General features: G+C 34.2%; 1 protein-coding gene across 4 annotated transcripts in view; it reads right to left on the bottom strand.

Annotated features, from left to right (window-relative positions):
• Nucleotides 1-8,768: 8,768 nt before the first annotated feature.
• The window catches only part of LOC132757877 (CD82 antigen-like), a 42,003-nt gene continuing 28,489 nt past the window's right edge, over nucleotides 8,769-22,282 (bottom strand). For 2 of the 4 annotated variants that reach the window (XM_060749369.1, XM_060749366.1), the window contains exons 5-9: nucleotides 20,645-20,764; nucleotides 19,991-20,093; nucleotides 17,779-17,924; nucleotides 12,280-12,363; nucleotides 8,769-11,827 (exon numbers count right to left, since the gene is read on the bottom strand). In XM_060749369.1, the coding sequence (XP_060605352.1) occupies nucleotides 11,738-11,827; nucleotides 12,280-12,363; nucleotides 17,779-17,924; nucleotides 19,991-20,093; nucleotides 20,645-20,764 (543 nt within the window). In that variant the 3' untranslated portion in view covers nucleotides 8,769-11,737. The remainder of the gene's footprint in view (nucleotides 11,828-12,279; nucleotides 12,364-17,778; nucleotides 17,925-19,990; nucleotides 20,094-20,644; nucleotides 20,765-22,282) is intronic. The other 2 variants (XR_009629512.1, XM_060749367.1) reach the window with 2 other exon arrangements.

The following is a 22,282-nucleotide window of genomic DNA, read 5'->3' on the forward strand; positions in this document are numbered from 1 at the left end:
TTTGTTATGTTGTTTATATATCATGTAAAAAATGTAGTTTTATAATTATATACATATTTTATCACCAGCTTGCATAATGTAAATCAAGTGCAGTTATCAAGGGAAATCTGAATTGACCAAAATGTTTTAATTCGGTATCTCAAGTAGAAAACGCACGTGCTAAACAATGTAAACAAAATTATTAAAGAAACAACATATAAACACATCTGTTTATGTATCACTAAGAAAACTGCAACCTGGTCTCGACCATTACTGCAATTATGTCAATGAAGGCCAGAGAGCAAAAGTTAGGGTGTCTGTCTCTCAGACAAGGGGTCGTAGTACAAAGCACTAATCGTGTAATGGCCCTATTTTCCCCACATGACACCAGTACCGGTTTGTCAGAGTCTTTCAGATAGAATGGTGCTTGAAAGACACTAGTCTGTTAAAGGAATTGGAATCGATAGCGTAAGAGATTCATTAAAGTTGGAAGAAATTTCTCATAGTTGAGCATAAATAATTTATTTGAATTTGGATTCTTTTTTTAAATGTCAGCTTGAATACTGGTAGATCTGCCACAAGGCCGCAAGAAGACGTAATAACTAATTGCAAGCTGTAAATATAAGAGAAGAAGATACATAAATGTTAAACAAATTAATCTTGATTTACTAGCTCTTAAAATTATCTTGACATTTAACATAGCAACACATTTAATTTCTTGTTGCCAAATGTCGAGCTATTGTCAAGAATATTAAACTGTCAGTAAATTAACTTTTATACGATATCATAGAAACTTTATTGTAAAGTTTGTTATTGTACATACCTTATCCTGTATTGAACTTTACATGCTGAGAGGTGAACTTTAACATTGTCACAAACTGAAGATATTACCCGCATTAAGCTTATTTTATCAGTAGAAACACAGTTGTAATAGGTTTGTTTGTGCGGGCCTGACCTAATTTCGTGACGTCAATGTTTTAAAGTTTTACATTACTGTCAATGTTTGGTCAGTTGATACGCCGTTAAAAACTTCTGTTCCGTTAATTTAAGTAAATGTAGTGCGGGTTTTTTCTCAGTATAAAATTTTCAGGATTTCGTTGTTTTTCTCTTAAGTAATTTTCAATAAATCTCCATTCACACGGTAATATTTCACCGTAATTAGCCACTTTTCCTCTCTCGTTAAAGGGGTCATTATACTGTCTCTATAAACAAGCAAAAATCACTACTTTACAAACACACAGGGAACGTTTGTTAACCTGCCATCTACAATTGACGTCAACGTTCAAGTCTTATTACTTCCAGCTCAGGCGGCAAACGTCCATTGTTTATTACATTCCAGGACTTTCATTTTTGCCGACTTGATAAACAAACCACTTGTGCATTTACATGTGTCATAGGAACGTTTATCATTTAACTTTAAATATTTGGAAAAAAACAACAACTTAAGTTAGCCCTTGAATGTAATGTACTTGTAATCTTTTATTTCTTCTTGATAATGCTGTAGTTGTAATGGCCTACATTGCGGATATGTAGACCTTGATAAAACGATGTAATTGTAATGTTTTATATTTCAGAGGTACGTAACTTTTGATAACGATGTATTTATAATGTTTAAGGTAACCTTTGATAACGATGTATTTGTAATGTTTAAGGAAACCTTTGATAACGATGTATATGTCATGTTTAAGATAACCTTTGATAACGATGTAATTGTAATGTTTAAGGTAACCTTTGATAACGATGTATTTGTAATGTTTAAGGTAATCTTTGATAACGATGTAATTGTAATGTTTAAGGTAACCTTTGATAACGATGTAATTGTAATGTTTAAGGTAACCTTTGATAACGATGTATTTGTAATGTTTAAGGTAACCTTTGATAACGATGTATTTGTAATGTTTAAGGTAACCTTTGATAACGATGTATTTGTAATGTTTAAGGTAACCTTTGATAACGATGTAATTGTAATGCTTAAGGTAACCTTTGATAACGATGTAATTGTAATGTTTAAGGTAACCTTTGATAACGATGTAATTGTAATGTTTAAGGTATCCTTTGATAACGATGTAATTGTAATGTCTTATTTCAGAGAAATGAAGCCCTTAAAATGATCATGATGTAATGCAGAGTTAGATTGCCCTTCATAATGGTTTAATTGTTAGGTTCTAATTAAGAGATAGAAAATCCTTGATATGGGTGTAAATGTAACCTCCTTAGTTTGTAATGATGCACTTGTAACGTTTTATGTTAGATGGTGGTGGTATTGGTAGTTTTCACTTCGGATCACTGCAGTAAGCCACACTGAATTTGCCAGAGCACAGTTCAGCCACCGCATCGTTCCTGTGCAAGCTGTCAAGCAGTTTAACTTTATTTTCGTAAAGAACTGTAACTTATGTACATGCTAGAGCGAATGATCATATAAAGAATTGCATGATCACTGTGGTAAGTGTTAAATATAATTTCAGAGACGGTAAATATACAAAGAGTGCTTGTAGGCGAACTAAGGTTATGTATGTATTTTGCTACATTAAAATCCTAACCTTTGTTTGGCAATATAGATATTTCTAGCTACTATATGTACATACTCCTTTTAACTGACACATTTCAGTACATAAATACTGAATATACGTGTGTACATTTGTATAGTATGCATACTGGTGGCTGTATTTTCTAACATTGAAAACCATACATGTGAACCGTTTTGCTAATCAATTGTTTCCAAGGCAACACCGTGTAATATCGCTTCATTTTTATTTCAGATTATTTTCTTGTCATATATGCTCACTAAAATGATTTTTCAATATAACACTGGCTGTATGATTAAATAACTGTATCCTAATGCGAGCACACGAAACTCTCCGAGAAACCAAGTGTGAATTTAACACGAATTCTCGCCAGATACCAAATAACAATATCTCTTTTACAAGCAAACTTTTGATGATAATGGAAGATTCGTGTTTATTTCATTATGTTCTAAATTTAGTCGATTGTAATTAAACATGACAAATATTTGAGATATTTCAACAATAGAGCTCCTATTTTAAACTAATACCAGAATGGCAGACATGCCTGGGTTTTTTTCAAGCTAAAAGTATATATTTTTGAATGAATACCTTGATTATGTGAAAGCAGACATGTGTCATTTTTAGCTGGTAAAATCGATGTTTCATGCCAATATTACCAGGTTCATTAAATTGAATATTGATTGTTTTACGCGATTATAATAAAACCATTTTTCCGTACCATATTTGTGAAACTGAATCAGCTATAAAATGAATACAGTATTTCAATTGCAGTCGAAGAGATGTCGATCGAAAGTCATTATTTTTTACTAGACTAATTCTAGATTTCAAACTCTTTGAGTAAACATTAATCATCGTTCTTCATATAGACTGACTTATGAATGTCTTTTTTTCCGCAAATTGTCAATTATACATGGAAAGTTAGCATGGTTCCTGTACGCTGAAGGGAGTGAGGGACTAAGGGTGTGTGTGTCACGGTTCAGAACTGTTCACTATTTAGGGGAGATGATGTGTAAGCGGCCAGATAGCTCAGTCGGTAGAGCCGCGGAACGGTATTCCGAGGGTCCCGGGTTCGAGTCCCCCGCTGGGCGCCAAATGATACAGGGTGAGAAAAATGTGCAGCCTGACCGGGACTCGAACCCGGGACCCTCGGAATACCGTTCCGCGGCTACCGACTGAGCTATCCGGCCGCTTACACATCATCTCCCCTAAATAGGGAACAGTTCTGAACCGTGACATGTGGAAGGCGCGTGGGCGCTAAGTTGAGTGAAGGACTAATGCCGTGTGACTTGAGAGTTTGGAAAGCGTAGAGAGGAGTGAGGGACTGTGGCTGTGTGCCTAGAGAGTTTGTAAGGGGCTGAGGGCGTGTGACGGTTGGAGAGATTGAAAGGCGCGTATTCCACCAGTCTATCATGATTGGCAATAATTAGATCTATAATTTATTATGGGGAATGATGGGCTTAGGGCGTGTGACTGGGGATTCTCGAAGTTGCATTCGCTTTAAGGGCGTGTGATTGAAGAGATTGGATGGCGCATGCGTGTACGCGTTGAAGGCATATGGTAGGAGAGATGGGAATGCGCAAATTTGAGGTATTATTGCAGTAGAGCTGAGAAGGCGTCTACGCGTTTGAAGTTGGAAAGGTACGTCTGTGTCGAGGAAATTTGAATGAATGGCTGAGGTTGCGTAAGACATTTTATTAGGATGGAAGAAGGTTCTAGGTTGAATGTTTAGAGTAAAATGAGGGAAAGTGAATGGAGAATGGCTGAATAATGTGTCTTTTGCAAAGTGGGGGTAAGATAAAGAATGTATGGTGGAGGGTAAGGTAAAGAATGTATGGTGGGGTAAGGAAGAGAGACTGCATAGTGGGGGTAAGGTAATGAATGTATGGTGGGGGTAAGAAAGAGAGACTGCATATGGGGGGATAAGGTAAAGAATGTATGGTGGTGGGTAAGGTAAAGAATGTATGGTGGGGGATAAGGAAGAGAGAATGCATAGTGGGGGTAAGATAAAGAATGCATGTGGAGGGTAAGGTAAAGAATGTATGATCGAGGGTAAGGTAAAGAATGTATGGTGGGGGATAAGGAAGAGAGAATGCATAGTGGGGGTAAGGTAAAGAATGTATGGTAGAGGGTTAGGTAAAGATTGTATGGTCGAGGGTAAGGTAGACAGAATGCATGGTGGAGGGTAAGGTAAATAATGAATGGCGGATGGTAAAGTAAAGAATGCATAGTGGTAGGTTTGTTTAGAGATAATGTTTGTTTATTTGTTTGATTGGGTTTTAAGTCACACCGAAACAGTATAGGTCATTTGGCGACGTTCCAGCTTTACTGGTGAAGGAAGACCTCAAGTGCCCTTCCGTGCATTATTTCAGGCACAAACGGGCACCTGAGTAGAATCACCGACGTTCCGTAAGCTAGCTGGATAGCTTCCTCACATAAAATAATCCAAAGTCCCTGTCGGGGTTGGAACCCACAGCAGTGTGGGGCAAGTGGTTTGAAGTCAACGACCTTAACCACTCGGCCACGGACGCTCCTAGAGATAATGTATGGTGGAGGGTAAGGTAAGTAATGCATGGTTGAGGGTAAAGTAAAGAATGTATTGTTGAAGGGTAAGGTAAACATGCATGGTGGAGGGTAAAGTAAAGAATGCATGGTGGAGGGTAAGGTAAACATGCATAGTGGAGGGTAAAGTAAAGAATGCATGGTGGTAGGTAAAGTAAAGAATGCATGGTGGAGGGTAAGGTAAAAAATGTATGGTGCAAGGTAAGGTAGAGAATGTATGATAGAATGTAAGGTAAAGAATGTATGATGTAGGGTAAGGAAAAGAATATATGGTGGAGGGTAAGGTAGAGAATGTATGATAGAGGGTAAGGTAAAGAATGTATGGTGGAGGGTAAGGTAGAGAATGTTTTGTGGAGAGTAAGGTCCAGAATACATGGTGGAGGGTAAGGTAAAGAATGAATGATGGAGGGTAAGGTAAAGAAATGTATAGTGGAGGGTAAGGTAGAGAATGTATGATGGAGGGTAAGGTAAAGAATGTATGGTGGAGTGTAAGGTAAAGAATGTATGGTGGAGGGTAAGGTAAAGAATGCATGGTGGTGGGTTAGGTAAAGAATGTATGATGGAGGGTAAAGTAAAGAATGTATGATGGAAGGTTATGTAAAGAATGTATGGTGGAGGGTAAGGTAAAGAATGAATGATGGAGGGTAAGGTAAAGAATGTATGGTGGGGGTAAGGTAAAGAATGTATGTTGGAGGGTAAGGTAAAGAATGCATAGTGGAGGGTAAGGTAGAGAATGTATGATAGAGGTAAGGTAAAGAATGTATGGTGGAGGGTAAGGTAAAGAATGTATAGTGGAGGGTAAGGTAGAGAATGTATGATGGAGGGTAAGGTAAAGAATGTATGGTGGAGGGTAAGGTAAAGAATGTATAGTGGAGGGTAAGGTAGAGAATGTATGATAGAGGGTAAGGTAAAGAATGTTTTGTGGAGGGTAAGGTCCAGAATACATGGTGGAGGGTAAGGTAAAGAATGAATGATGGAGGGTAAGGTAAAGAATGTATGGTGGAGGGTAAGGTAAAGAATGTATAGTGGAGGGTAATGTAAAGAATGTATAGTGGAGGGTAAGGTAGAGAATGCATGATGGAGGGTAAGGTAAAGAATGTATGGTGGAGTGTAAGGTAAAGAATGTATGGTGGAGGGTAAGGTAAAGAATGTATAGTGGAGGGTAAGGTAGAGAATGTATGATGGAGGGTAAGGTAAAGAATGTTTTGTGGAGGGTAAGGTCCAGAATACATGGTGGGAGGGTAAGGTAAAGAATGAATGATGGAGGGTAAGGTAAAGAATGTATGGTGGAGGGTAAGGTAAAGAATTTATGGTGGAGGGTAAGGTAAAGAATGTATAGTGGAGGGTAAGGTAAAGAATGTATGGTGGAGGTAAGGTAAAGAATGTATGATAGAGGGTAAGGTAAAGAATGTATGGTGGAGGGTAAGGTAAAGAATGTATGGTGGGTGGGTAAGGTAAAGAATACATGGTGGAGGGTAAGGTAGATAATGTATGATAGAGGGTAAGGTAAAGAATGTTTTGTGGAGGGTAAGGTCCAGAATACATGGTGGGGGTAAGGTAAAGAATGTATGGTGGAGGGTAAGGTAAAGAATGTATGGTGGAGGGTAAGGTAAAGAATGTATGATGGAGGGTAAGGTAAAGAATGTATGGTGGAGGGTAAAGTAAAGAATGTATAGTGGAGGGTAAGGTAGAGAATGTATGATAGAGGGTAAGGTAAAGAATACATGGTGGAGTGTAAGGTAAAGAATGTATGGTGAAGCGTAAGGTAAATAATGTTTTGTGGAGGGTAGGTAAAGAATGAATGATGGAGGGTAAGGTGAAGAGAATGAATGATAGAGGGTAAGGTGAAGAGAATGAATGATGGAGGGTAAGGTGAAGAGAATGTATGGTGGAGGGTAAGGTAAAGAATGTATGGCGGAGGGTTAGGTAGAGAATGTAGGATAGAGGATAAGTTAAAGTAAAAAATGTATGTAAAGAATGTATGGTGAAGGGTAAGGTAAAGAATGTATGATGGATGGTAAGGTAAAGAATGTATGGTGGAGGGTAAGGTCCAGAATACATGGAGGAGGGTAAGGTAATGAATGTATGTTGGAGGAAAACGTAAATAATGTTTGGTGGAGGAAAAGGTAAAGAATGTATGATGGAGGGTAAGGTAAAGAATGTATGGTGGAGGGTAAGGTAAAGAGAATGTATGGTGGAGGGTAAGATAAAGAGAATGTATGGTGGAGGGTAAGGTAAAAAGAATGTAGGTTTGAAGGTAATGTACAGAGAATGTATTGTGAAGGATAATGTAGTAGTGGTGGATAGGGTAGAGAGAAAGTATTGTGGAATTTGTAAAGTAGAGTGAATTCATGGTGAAAGATTAGATAGAGGTAATGTAAGGTGGAGGGTATGGTAGAGAGAATGTATAGTGGAGGGTAATTTACAATAATAAACATTTTGCATAAAAATTTCTTTCCATTTTAAAGTAAATAATTAAGTGGAATTTTTACTACATGAGTGAAACAACAATTTTGTAAACAGTGACTTGATCTAAGAGAAACATTAGTTCGTCAAGTCATAGTTAGAAAATAATAAGTATATCCAATCATCAATAATGCAGAAATAAGACTTCTACATTTAAACAACATTCTCCCCTAAATATGGATTAAACAAATGCAAATAACACTAGCCATGGTCCACACCATTTTCATGTTGCAGTGATGAGAAAAGAATTTAGTCGATGGAATGGTCCTTTGGGACCGTAGATTTGTCGGAAATACTTGATTGAATAGATGTTAGCCGAGATAGTTCCCGTCTAATGTCTTCGTTACGGAAATTCAATTTCGGACAGTTAATGGATTATCAGAATAAGAATGCCCACTGACAATAGACGCTCAATTGAAGAGTATTCAGTGTACAGGAAACCAAATAAGTTGATTTAAATCATTGTAAGGATATAAGTAACATAATCACTTCATTATTTTATATAACACTGTCCATATATTACTTGTTTATATTGATAATTAATGATGTTATTTCATAAAATGTTTTATCCGACCAAACGGGGATTTTTTTTTATCATTCCCCAAGGGGATTGGGGGTTGATCTTGGTGACCTTGACTTTTAACTTAGTGGATCTGACAGGCAGAACTCATCAAGGTACCTGTACCTATCAAGTTTGAAGGCAACAGGGATGGTGAGATCAAGTTTTGTGACAGATAAACTTAAAAGACAGACCAAAAACAATATGTGCCCCCGAGCTATTGACATGGGGTTGCAGAAACAAAATATTACTATTACATTGAAACATACAGATACACATGTGGTTTAAAAATGGCAAGATTGTTCCGACTTATATATGTTTATATGACTAATGAAGTCGAATAATTCAGTCTCAACGTCTAATACGTTATATATATATATATATGTAAATTAAGTCTACACTAATTCGTTATTGATAGAGGACTCATATTCTATTTCATTCAACATATTGAATTATGTTCAACAGAGCGATTTTCTATACACGTCTATACATAGTTCAAGCTAACTTGGCTACAGTACTATCGACCATCACACGACGTTTTACCTGTAATATTATAATCAATACTACACAAATATAGGCAGTAAATGGAAAACGTGCAAAATCTACGTTAACTAAACCATAATGTACTGTAAAAGAACAATAACACAATTTAGATAAAAATTAAAGACATACACAGTAACTTCCCTTATATTTGTATATTTCATAAAAAATATGGATACATGATTAAACATGGTAAAAACAGAGTAGTTTTCAATAACAATACATTATATACATGTAGATTGGACCACCAAACGAACTTTAATAAAAAACAGACATTATTTAAATATCTAAGATTGGTCCCAGAATAAAAAGTGCAAATATAAACTATGCGCTCAATTCTAACTGGTAAAACTATGATTATTTAATAAGAACGGTCTGTAAAACAAGTAATACATCGCCCAAATTTTTGACCTTCAGAATCCCTTCCTCATACTTATATCAGGTGATGCTATCTAAAGTAAACGACATTTTGTAAACTTGATTATAGCGTTATACACGTATTTTTCAATTCGCCCATGCTGCAATTTAAAAGCGTTTCTGTGCATGGGTTTACAGTCTATATTTATATCAGATAATATTTACAATTATTAGCAACGTTCTCAAAACATAACAGAATATATACTTTAGCAAATCAAAAAAGTATACTTTCTTAACAAAACAACATGTAATCAAAATTAATATGCGCACACATATGAAAAAAATCATGTTAAACAAACAGTCAAACAGTATTTTGTATACACAAAAACATAGTTATTAAACTTAAAATTTCCCGAATTCAGAAACTTTAAAGGGTTTATATCTAATGAAAAAAATTATTAAAATTTAAAAACAGCAAATTAACTTTGTTTTCATAACCTTATAGTAATTTCCTTATAGTAACTTCTAGAAAGAGTTGTAACAGAAAATGTCTCTGTTATTTAACGAACATGGATGTTGTACGAAACTAAGAATAAAACATTCCCGAACAAAAAATATTACACTTCTATTTCTAGATGGTTTAGTGATTATTTGACGCATGTTCCACTCATTTGTAACAAAAAATACCGACAAATTTCTGTTATTTTACGTTTTCTGTAGCTATATCAACCATGATATAAATAATAATTTTGCAGTCCAAAGATATCATAAGAGGGAAAATTTGTTCCAACACAATATAGTCATATCTTTTGAAATGCATCCAAAGGAAAATTGATATAAAATCATTCTACATATTGCCCCCCCCCCCCCCCCCGAGTTCTTGATAACCAGGACATGAAAACGTTTACGAGGATTTTGGTATCAAATTTACCTACAGTGCTCTTACACTATAACCATTTTAAACCCTTAGAAACATAAGTTACGTAATTTATTGGCATTCCTGTTAATGAACATAGTTACTAAGAAATGAAAATATCGCTAAAATAGTATTATTATGAACTCCAAGGTTTATATATAAATAATTAATTTGAGATTCGCAAGCTAAATTAATATATGTCAAATCATATCTTACAAAGTAAACATATAAATCAAATCACACCAGATATATTAAAACAAACAAACATAATGAACACATTTATCCAATCAGATTATACATAGTAAACACATGTATGTAATTAGATCATACCTCCTAACATATATCCAATCACGTCTGACATACACATCACATATATCCAATCAAATCATGCAAAGTAAACATATATATCCAATCAAATTACACATTCCGAACACATGTATCCAATAGAATCATACATACTTAACTGATATATCCAATCAGGTCATACGTACCGAACACACATATACCGAACACATATATCCATTCAGATCATATATATTGAACACATGTATCTATCATTATAAACAGACAAGAGGCAGTTTACTTTGAACAAAATGAAAATGAACACAACTTATATCCGACTAGAATATGGTATCCAAAATTTCCTTATTTTCATTTGTTGTAAAACTTTCAAAATAAATTCTTTTATTCTTTTTTTTTTCATTACATTATAACTGCACACATAGTTCCAGTAACAATTTATATCACATGAACACATTTGCTCTAAGATAAGCTTGTTCCGTATAACATATTTCTCTATGTAACATAATATAATATGTAACACAAGTATTATGTTACAAACTAAACATGTAACATTCGGCACATTGTAAAATATGCTCCATATATAACATATTTAGTCGGTAAAACATTTGCTATATATTGTACACGTATATATCCATTACCGGGTATTCATGCTGGATCCTCGTATCATTTCCCCTATCTAACATTTTCCGTATAACATACTGTACGTAACACTTTTTCTCGTTATACAACACATTCCATATAACACTTTCATCATATAACACCTTTTCTGAATATTTTCTCTTTGTAATTCTCTGTACATTTTTGTGTTATGTTACACTATTAATCCGTATCATTTTCTTTACGTTATTCCTTTTCTGTATGTTATAACTTTTCTGTATGTTATAACTTTTCTGTATGTTATAACTTTTCCGTATGTTATAACTTTTCCGTATGTTATAACCGTATAACATGTGATTGATGTGATCACTTATAATATCACTTGCACAAAATTACCTTTTCTCTATAAATAGCACATACTTTAATACAACTTGAAAATAATGTAACGTTTGATATATGAAAGTAATTCACTTACATAGAATTTTTGAGAACATACATGACTGTATGCGGAGAACATAAATAACTGTATGCGGAAGACAAACATTTTTCTTGTTAATAACAAATAAAACTGACTTGAGGCAACACAAATCTAGAGCAAATACGTGATATTGTTATTCAAAGTATGCACGAAAGTTCGTTCTATAAATTGTTCTTTCATCAGCTTGCATAGTGTAATTGTTTAAGGCAAGCGATATTAATTAATCTTGCATAATAAAATGCAAAATGACCTTCTGTTTTACAGGCGAGTCCGTCACTGACCGTAGATTAATGCAAACAATTACCTCATCTATGTTAAAGCCGTTTCTTATAAAATGCTGAATAAACAGTTCATATTGTCATATCATTCTCCATCCTAAGAAGTAACATTCAGTGGAATTGTTTGGCTCGTATTGTCCGGCACTGGACGGAATGTGACAGAATATAGTCTGCTGTATGTTAAACTTCAACTTCATAGTCAAAATCATCATCATCGTCGGTATCACGAACGTTGGCACACAGGTAGAAGGCAATTACGATGCCAATGAGCTAAAAATGAATAGTAAATTATATAATTTCACATATAGTTAAAGGTATTTACACAATCACTTTCGTTGCTCAAACTGAAATCTTAAAGGATGGAACAATTTTTATTACGAAAATATAAGTATGCCTATTGAATGAATGACCCCAAGAGTCTAAGAGAGTACTAATATCGAGAGAGTCTAGTGTAATAATATTTGAAGTTATAACTGTTACTTCAGAGGAAATGTACTTTTAAACACAAGATGGACCCGCGGACGGACGGACAAATCGTTTGAACAGCTTTAATATCTACAGTAACCCTTAGCCTGCTAAATTTCGTAAGTAAACATGAACTGTTTTCATTTTTGGAACCGATCAATATTAATTTTGGGGTTAGCAAGATGAATATTTGTAGAGGGCAAGTCAACGTGAAAGTGGGTATTTTAAATGGTACAAAAGTAACCAAATGTACTTACCAAAAGGAGAGGCACAGAGCCCGTTACAATTGTTATAATAAGAAAATGTTGCTCCAGGTATGCAAGCGCTTTATCATAACAACCCTATAAATATAAAATATATAAATAGTATCATCTCATATGTATACAATATATACAGTCACAGATCCATAACTAAAAAGTATCAAAGATCGTGTATCCACGTTTAAAAGGTCTCAAAACTCGTAGATCCACACTTCTAAAGTATCAGGAGTCGGAGAAAAACACTGGAGTAATGGGAGGGTTTATAGTAAATATTCACTTGGATCCCAAGTGTTCTAGAGTAAATAACTTTTAAAGTAAAATAAAATAAAATATTTTAAGTCACAGAGTGATTACAGAAAAAGAAATACCCATGTCATTCTGAAGGCAGGTAGATAAGCAAACAGAAAGGCGGACAAACAACTAGCCATGTATAATTGTATACATTGCTTGCAATGTATACAGAGTTATAGCTGTATTTCAGATTTAGTACACCTAACCTGTTTTGCTGAACAACATCCACCTCTGGATGAAACCTCGATAAAAGTAGATCCTCATTTTGCAGGATTGTCACATTAAGATCACTTTTTATTAATAAACTGTTTGCATAGTGGTCAATAAGCTTTGAAAGTTCAAAACTATGCACTTTCAGTTTAAATAAACATTTTCTAAACATGAAAGCCAAAAATATGAAAATTTCTATTTCATTCATAAAAGCATTGTGTAAACCTACGCTTCAAACTTCGTATCCACGCATGCGCGTGTAAGAATGAATGAATTACGACAGACTCTGTACAAAATATGTCCAACATCCAAAATTAATATTAAATCAAACAAGTAAACCTTATTTACTTTTAAATATAGACTTGCATACTTTTTCTATTTCAAACTGTTTTAGAAAACGAGCATATACAGATATATATGTCTTATTAATGTTATGTAACATTGTAAGCGTCTGTATGAATGGATTAAAGTTTACGTTTTGAAAACGTATTGTCATATAATTGCATATAATACAACCCTATCAACGTGGTGGCATCGGAGGAGTATGCAATTATTTGTTACACACCTGCAGTGTGAAGTATTAAGTGTTAAGTCCAAAAGCCATTTTCAGGAAAGGGAAGATTCGTACTCAATATTATTCGAACTAAGGATTTGTACTCAATATAATTCGAATTTAGCCTTCGTAATCGGTATTATTCGAACTGACAATCATGGCAGATACGTTTAGACCCCCTGGACATTTAGATGTTGAAAATGGTAACATATCACATAACTTTATCAAATGGAAGCGCCAATGGAAATTTACTTTACCAGTGTTGACTGCCAGTGGAAATGCTGAGAAAGATGAAAAGATACAAGTAAATATCCTATCACACTGTGCTGGACCTAAAGTTATCAATTTACATGGGCAAATACAGAACATAAACTGAAAGTGAAAAAATTATTTGACAAAATCGAAAGCTATTGCAATCCTAGAAAAAATGAAGTGCTAGAATCACACAGATTTTGAGTAACAAATCCAGATGAATATTCATCATTTGACAGTTTTCTTAAAGAGTTTTGAAAGCATGTTGAGTCTAGAAATATATTTTGAAATATGTTATTTACAAACAAATCACTCAGTCAGGCTGAGCCACCCTTAACATTTTTTCCATAACTCCTTAGACTATTGATATATATAAGGTAAAATTATTAGCCATATATGAGCTTATGATTGCATGGGCAGTTAAATTAAAGCCATTAGTAAAAAAAGGGTTGACCTGGGATAACCAAAGTGAAGAGTGAAATATGACACTCAACACAGGTACATTCTAAATATTTAGATTGATGTTTATGATCAGATTTAGCACAAATAGTAATTTAATTTCCCCTGATACCACAAATATGAATTTATTTAGAGTCCTGAAGATCTTTTAATGATGAAATCTTAACTGAAAAACCAGGTTTAACTGAATAATTATAAAATTCCTTGCCACAATAACTAGAAGGTTCATAAAGCCAGTCAAAAAAAAATATTTCTATCCATATTCATCAACTATTTAGTAAACATGAGTTACATCCCTTCAAATGGAAATAAAGATGAAATTGCCATGTCTGACAGACAGCAAAATTATAAAATTCTGCAGGCTCAGTTTAATTAGGCCCATTAGGAGGTAATGGTAATAACTGTGGGTCAAAAATGAAATGATATCATTTTCAAGGGATGTTTCTGATATGATTTACTTTAAATAATGGGTCATTATCAATGAATGTTTCTTTGACTTCTAGGCCCATGTGTAATAGATTATTGACATTGCCAGCTAGATAGCCCAGCTGAGTGAGTCAGTACAGCCCACATACATGTATAATATTCTGATTCAGGTTTGATTCCGGTCAAACTGCACATTTTTCTCACCCTGTGATATTTTCACCCTGTTACTTTTAGGGTCCAATATATATGTTTATGATGGTACATTACTGAATCATAAGTCAATTCACTTTGTTACTTAAGTGTGCCAATGAAAACGGAAAAATTTCAATATGCTGTGGTTTATGTCAATGCATAGTGAGACTGAAAATATTTAAGCCGTAGAGCTGCTGTATGGTATTCCAAGGGTTCTGGGTTTTTTGGTAGTGCTGAGGTATGGTGTTCTGAGTGTCTCTGGTTTGAGTTTTAGTCAGGCTGCATTTCATTTTCTCACTCTTTGAAATTGATAAATATTTTTAGCTCATTATTGGCTGGTCTGCATATATTAATGTTTTATTTGTATTAAATCAACATTTTTAATATTTAGTTATTGTCTATATATGTAACTTTATTTTTGATAAGGCATTGTAACAGTACTACTTCTTAATTTGACCTTTTTTGTATTAGGGGGAGAAACCCTTAATTAACTCCTTACCAGTAAGTTTTATTGTACACGATGATGATAGCTTGAAAGGATTTAGCTAAAAAAGATACTACATGAATCATTTTTTTCCTATTGGATTGTAAAATATTTATTGATTGTCAAAAACCTATATGGAGTTCTCCTCGGTGACATTAAACAGTCCCAGCTGGCTATACATGCAGGACCTTGCAGACCATGAGACAGGGTGGTCTGTACCAAGACAAATCCGATATCGAGACATGGTGGACAGGACAGACAGTGATGTTCAGATCCCCAACTCAGACAGGAAGTTACTACACTCAAGGTCCTGGTCTTCAATTACTTCATTTGCTTACTTGGAGTAAAGGTGCCGGAAACAATGGTATGGTATCACAAAAAGCACAGACTGTGATAAAAGTAAAAACCAACAAAGATACTATAAACTGAATTCATAGATTATATAAAAGAAATTTATTAATTCTTAAAGTTTATAGTTAACATAAAAAAAGATACTGTCGTGAGTATTTAATTTTGATATATAGCATATTAACACACATAAAGTGCACTATGCCATATAAATTTCAACTTAGTGCTTAAATACTTTCTGATGCACTCAGTAAGCAAACATGATTTACTAATCTTTGGATTCCTACACTCCTCTCCACCTAGCTCCAATGAGATCCACTTGGTTGACCATAACATGTACCATACCTCATATTGTTTGTTTACAGTTTGGAATGAAAAAATGAAAGTTTATTCTACATATTATAAAGCTTTTATTAAATTTCACAAGGCTTTCAACACATCAACAATGTAATTGTCATTTTATTTTTTGAAAATGTGTTGGACTGATGCATGTAGATGCTGTGTTGGCATATAGCGATTCCCCTCTGTCGTGTGTGTCTGCATGCATGCGTGCATGTGTGTGTGTTTTATACATTATATAGTTAACATCTTTTGAAAACATCTTGTCCAATTTCAACCAAACTTGACAGGGTTGTTCCATGAGTAAAGGGCTTCCAAAGTTGTTCAAAGACTTAAATGAGGCCTAGAGCATAGATATTTTGCAAAAGGCATTGTCTGGTAGACATTCACAAGATTTTCACATTATACCCTGGGGGTCAAATTAGCCCTGCACTAGGGTTCATAGATTTTCAATCTTCTCCTCTGAATTGACAAAGACTAGATGTTAGATATTTTTCATGAAACATTTGGAAGTGAACCTCTACCAAGATTATTCACGTTACAGCCCAAGGGTCAGAATTAGCCTCACTCCTGGGGTCATATATTAAGGGTTTCCTTATATGTACATTTGTATATAGCAAAACCTTTTTAAAAAATATTTTTATCAGAGGGTTTAAGGCTTAGAGCTTAGATACGTGGTAAATAATATCATCAGTACGTCCTTTACCAAAGTTGTTCAAATGTTGCCCCTAGTGAAATAGCACCAGGGTGTCATAGGTTTTCCTTAAATGTATAATCATGTATAGAAAAAAAACATAAAAATATTCTCCTCTGGATTGACAAAGGCTAGATGTTTGATATTTGGCATGAAACCTCTACCTGTGTAGTAAACCTCTATCACTATTGTTCAAATTATAGCCCTGGGGTCAAAATGGCTCTGCCAAGGAGTCTTTTTAGGTTTTCATTATATGGTATGTATAAAGTAAAAAACTTTAAAAAAATCTTGTCTGAAGGTACAAGGTTTACCAGGCACCATGGTGTCTTAGGATTTCCTTAAATGTATATACATGTATAGAAAAAAAAACTTAAACAGTATTCTCCCTGAATTGACAAAGACTAGAGGTAAGATATTTGGAATGAAACATTGTGTAGTCGACCTCTACCAAGATTGTTTTAATTTTAGCCCTGGGATAAACTTTGCCTTGTGGGAGGGTTGGGTGGGGGGGGGGGGGTCATTAATTTTTCGTAATGTACTTGTAGTAAAAATTTAAGAATGTACAAGGCAAGAGCTTAGGGCTTTGAATGCCTAAATTTTGTCAAGTACAAATGCTTTTATTTTGAATCAATAATTGCACTATGGAGTGCATTTTTTCCAGTGAATGTGTTTTGCATGTAAATAAAAATGTTCACCTAACTTTTAAGTCTTGCTGAATGATACAATACCACAATTGTGTAGACTACAAACCCGCATGTTGGTCTTGTTTTTAAAGTAATAGATAAAAGCACTGAAGACTCTATTTTACTATTTCAGCATTGTATACTGCAGATAAAAAACCGGTCTTTGCAAACTGATTTCTGTATTGCTCTTCAGTTTCGAAAACCATATAGTCTTGCCTGGAAAACACAGCACTAGTCTGTAGGAACAACACCTCTTTCTTGTCCTATTAATAACTTGAGAAGAAATAAGCCTAGATTTGTGTTCGAAATTGACTGTAACCAGAAGATGACTTCTATTGAGTTCAGTAGATTAAAATCACATGGTCTTGATGTCAAGCAATGTATACCTCAGTGCTTGCAGTGCTTTGATTTTATTTATCAGTTTTGCTGTTTGAACGGTAAACCAAGGGACATAACAGTGGTTTTAAAACTATCGGTCTACCATTTAGAGTTATCCTTCTTATCTTTGCAATTTGCAGTTTCACATATTTTCAAAGAAAAGTTATCAAATAAAGATTTTACTTACTGTAGTGTACAATGCTGGATTGTCTTTATGAGTTCTATATTTAGAATTAGGAGGTCCATACACAGGTGGACCGTCATATTTATCATTGTTTCCCTGACATAAATTTTTGTCCTCGCCTTCTTTACAGCAACTGTCTGGTACATATTCTAGAATTTTAAAAGAAAACATATGTATCTTTCATTTGTAGCCTTTTTACGGAATACCGCATCTGATCTTTACCAGAAAGTGATTAGCCTTTGTCGCCAGTATTGAGACAGCCCGTCGTGCATATCCGTGCAGTATGACCAAGCTTTATACTGTTTTGTATTTTCGTTTACATTCCTCAAACTTGAAATGGACTGTTCCATCAAAGTTGGACATTTACATGACTGTATACATACACTACATTAAGTCCTATTATAGTGTAACAATATAGTAAATTGTCTCCCCTTCTGATTTTCTCAACAGTTGTGAAAATGGTTGTCTGAGACTGATATACATATAAAAAGTGCACGTGTATAATAAAATTAAGATGTTTCGTGCACTATAGTCACCTGAAATTACTGCAGAAAGATAAACAAAGACTTCAGGTCCATAAGTAAATTGATGGTCAGATTTTTTCGAGAATAAATTGTTTGTTATATGCATGTTTCAAATTAAAAAATAAGCATCCAAAATAAAGAAAACGTTTTGTGATATTCAGTTCTATTTTGGAGCATTTCAGTCAGATTCCGGGAGGCACTGAACAAATTATAAGTCGCTTAATAAGTCTGAAAGTTCAAAGTTCGAAATTGCTTGTTTGAAAAAATAAAACAATATTTTACATTGAAAGCAAATTGAATATAAACGGGATATAGAGGAGTGTCGGTTCATTACTGCATTTATTAAACGACGAGTTAAATAAATCCCTCTGGCGGAATAATATTTATTCAACAAGCTATACAAATATTTTTTTTTATTATCAGATAGATCTACATAAAATAAGAACTGTTTACAGTAAAAGAACATCATATTTTCATTGATGCACTCATAGAGTAAGGTTTACCTTTAGCACGTTTTCAGTAAAAAGTGTCCGAGACAAAAAATGGGGAAAACAAAACATTGGTTCACATTATACTTGACCTCATTCAGGAAAGAACAAGGACTAGCAAGCCAGATTGGCAAACATACAATGTATAAAATTACAGACAAGTGGAAAATACCCATAACTTTTGATAACAGTCTGAATTTTATTATTACAACACTACTAATCCAACCGTTTGTTCAAGTAGCATTTAAAATAAATATCCAAGTAAAATCCGTTAAATTATCTCAAACTTTAGATTATAACTTATGTACATTCGGTGATAAGAACTTTTAAACATTTAAGCCTTTATATTAACTCTTGATAAATGAGTTTAGTTCATGCAGATAGAGTTATCTTATCCTGTAAACAAGCTAAGTAACGTGATGGATTTCCACAATTTCTTCAAAACGTTAAATATGACAAATTTATCCTTTTTTACTTTCACCAAATAAGTACATTTGTATAAACAAGATTTCACTCTAATTGACTGTATCTTTGTGTTTCTAACGTTGTATTATATCTTAATCGTGTCAGTGTAATGGTGTAATCACGTTTGTATTAAATTACTTACATAGCCTGGAATTTATTTATAAGTTAAATAAGAATACAGTACATTCTAGAAAGAGTTATTTCGTAAAACAAAGTAAAACGAAAGATAAGTTTGGTTGTCATGCCGTGGAGAATATACATGTATTAAAAAATGTCGTGCAAATTCGTGCACCAACCACCAATTTTAATGTAAAAAGGGAGACAAATCAAACCTTGCAAGAAATCCGTTATTTATTAGTTACCTCCCGTTGTTATTAAAAATAAAACATGCACAATCACCAAAAGTATTTAACCTTCTTTATTAGGAATCATTCTTCTACGGTTATGATCTCAAAACACGATTACATTTAATAGTCAAGGAACTAATTACATTTAAACAAACAATTGAGGAAACCGGTGGCCTAGTGGTTAAGGTTACTGGTCTCAACGAGTACTTCTGGAATCACACAATGTTTTATTCATATGACGCCAGCACAGAATATACGGCGGACTTAAACTTGGTAAAAAAAACTTCAAGCTTTTTTCACAAATGAGCTTAGATAAACAATGCTTGCTTTAAAAATTTAAACGTGTTTTGATGTCACACATGTGTTAGGAAAAACTAAAGCATGCACCTACTTATACCATCAGGTTTATAGATCTTTTTCCAGATACTCTGTGATTTGTACAAGCCCCAAGAATAATCACTGTTGACGTCACCATAAGCACCGCAACATTCAAGCTAAAAAATAGAATGTTTTTTTTAAATAATTTTGTAAAATAAATGTTATTCCTATTAGATCTATCGTTAAGTAAGGTTCTTGAAAAACAATACGTTTGAATGCATCTTTACTAGAACAAGTACAAACAGCATTATCTCAACAACATACGACATATGCTGTAACCAGCGCTGATAATACTAGATGACAAATCATGTTTTGCTATAGTTCATTTTAACATTATTTCAGTCATATACCGGTGGATAGTTGCCGAACAACTATCCCTTTATTCTGCATCAGTATTACCTTGCTGTTCCACAAGTGACTGCCAACTTCTCCACAGGTATTATTTAAAACAGAAGTTGGGGACGAATAACTGTCGGCTTATACTCGCCAGCCATATCCTTAAGAAGAGACATATTTTAAAACTTGCAATAGTGTTTGGTGTGTCCATCACTAAATACATATACATTTGTACTGTATATCAATTGCTTTTGTTCTAAAAATCTATAGGGAAAAAAATCAGATTAGAAAAAGCAAATAAGTACAAGTCATAAAAACTTAAAATTCATACCGACGACTGCATTGAGTCCCAAGCATCAGTTATAAGTTTATTTGTAGAATTTTTCTGAATATCATTTCCATAATTAAACATTATAGTTGTTTCAAACTTCTTCTTTATACCATCAGTGATCTGAAACAAAAATAGGGAAGTTCATTATAACACAAAGGACGTTTGTCATAAAGTGCCACTAAACATTCATAGTTATGCTACAATAAATTACTACAGCAGTCCTGAAAGTTGAAATAGTACACAATATGTGCTGAAGAAAGTTAAATATAACTGGAAATTCAAATCCAGTGTATTTGCTGTTTTCTAGAACCAAGCACTGGTACAGTCACTGCATTGTGTAGGATTAAAACAATTATATAATATTAAGCGTGAACCTGCTGCAAGCAGTAACAAGAACCAAACACATACCACACTTGATTCCGTCTTCTTCAGCACCTCTTCAGAACCTAAACTGTTTGACGTTTTTTTTTTTTTTTTTTTTTTTTTTTGGAGGGGGTGTAAATTTCATGTAAAACATACATAGAATTAACAAGAGGGCCATGATGGCCCTGAAGTCGCTCACCTGTATATAGGCCCCCAGAGCGGGGCCAGTTTAAACCCCAGGGCTTTTATTTGAACGAACTTGGAAGACACCCAGTAGAAGATGTTTCATGCTAAACATCTAAGGTCTAGCTCGTTGGGTTTTTTAAAAGAAGATTTTTTTCAAGTTTTTTCTTTACACATATAGTTAAAAACAATGACACACCTGGGGCAGGGCCAGTTTTGACCCCAGGGCTTTTATTTGAACAATCTTTGTAGACACTTACTAGAAAATGTTTCATGCTTAATATCTAAACTCTAGCTATTCAGGTTTTTTCAAAGAAGATTTTTAAGTTTTTGCTATACACATAAAAAAAAATATAAGGAAAATCAATGTCCCCCGGGGCGGGGCCAATTTTGACCCTAGGGCTTTTATTTTAACAAACTTTGTAGACACTCACTAGAAGATGCTTTGTGCTTAATATCTAAACTCTAGCTATTTGAGTTTTTTCAAAGAAAATTGTTTAAGACATATAAGGAAAATCAATGACCCCTGGGGCGGGGTCAATTTTGACCCCAGGGCTCTTATTTGAACAAACTTGGTAGACATCCATTAGAACATGTTTCATGCTAAATATCTTAGCTCTAGCTCTTTGGAATCTAAATTAAAATTTTTTTTAAAGTTTTTACTATATGCATATAAGGAAAATCAATGACCCCCTGGGGCGGGGCCAATTTTGACCCCAGGGCTTTTATTTGAACTAACTTGGTAGACACCCATTAGAAGATCTTTCATGCTAAATATCTTAGCTCTAGCTCTTTGGGTTCTTTAAAAGAAGATTTTTTTAAGTTTAACTATATGTATAAAGGGAAAATCAATGACCCCCTGGGGCGGGGCCAATTTTGACCCCAGGGCTTTTATTTGAACAAACTTGGTAGACACTCACTAGCAGATGTTTCATGCCAAATATCTAAGCTCTAGCTCTTTGGGGTTTTTAAAAGAAGATATTTAAGGTTTTTTTCTTTTGGTTGCCATGGCAACCAGAGTTCTCCATGGAATTTAATTCTTTGAACAATTTTCAAAGGTGACCACCAAAGGAACATTCCCGTGAAGTTTGG

The sequence above is a fragment of the Ruditapes philippinarum genome, unplaced genomic scaffold (genome assembly GCF_026571515.1).
Source record: "Ruditapes philippinarum isolate M1 unplaced genomic scaffold, ASM2657151v2 ctg624_1_1_1_1, whole genome shotgun sequence".
NCBI lineage: Eukaryota > Metazoa > Mollusca > Bivalvia > Venerida > Veneridae > Ruditapes > Ruditapes philippinarum.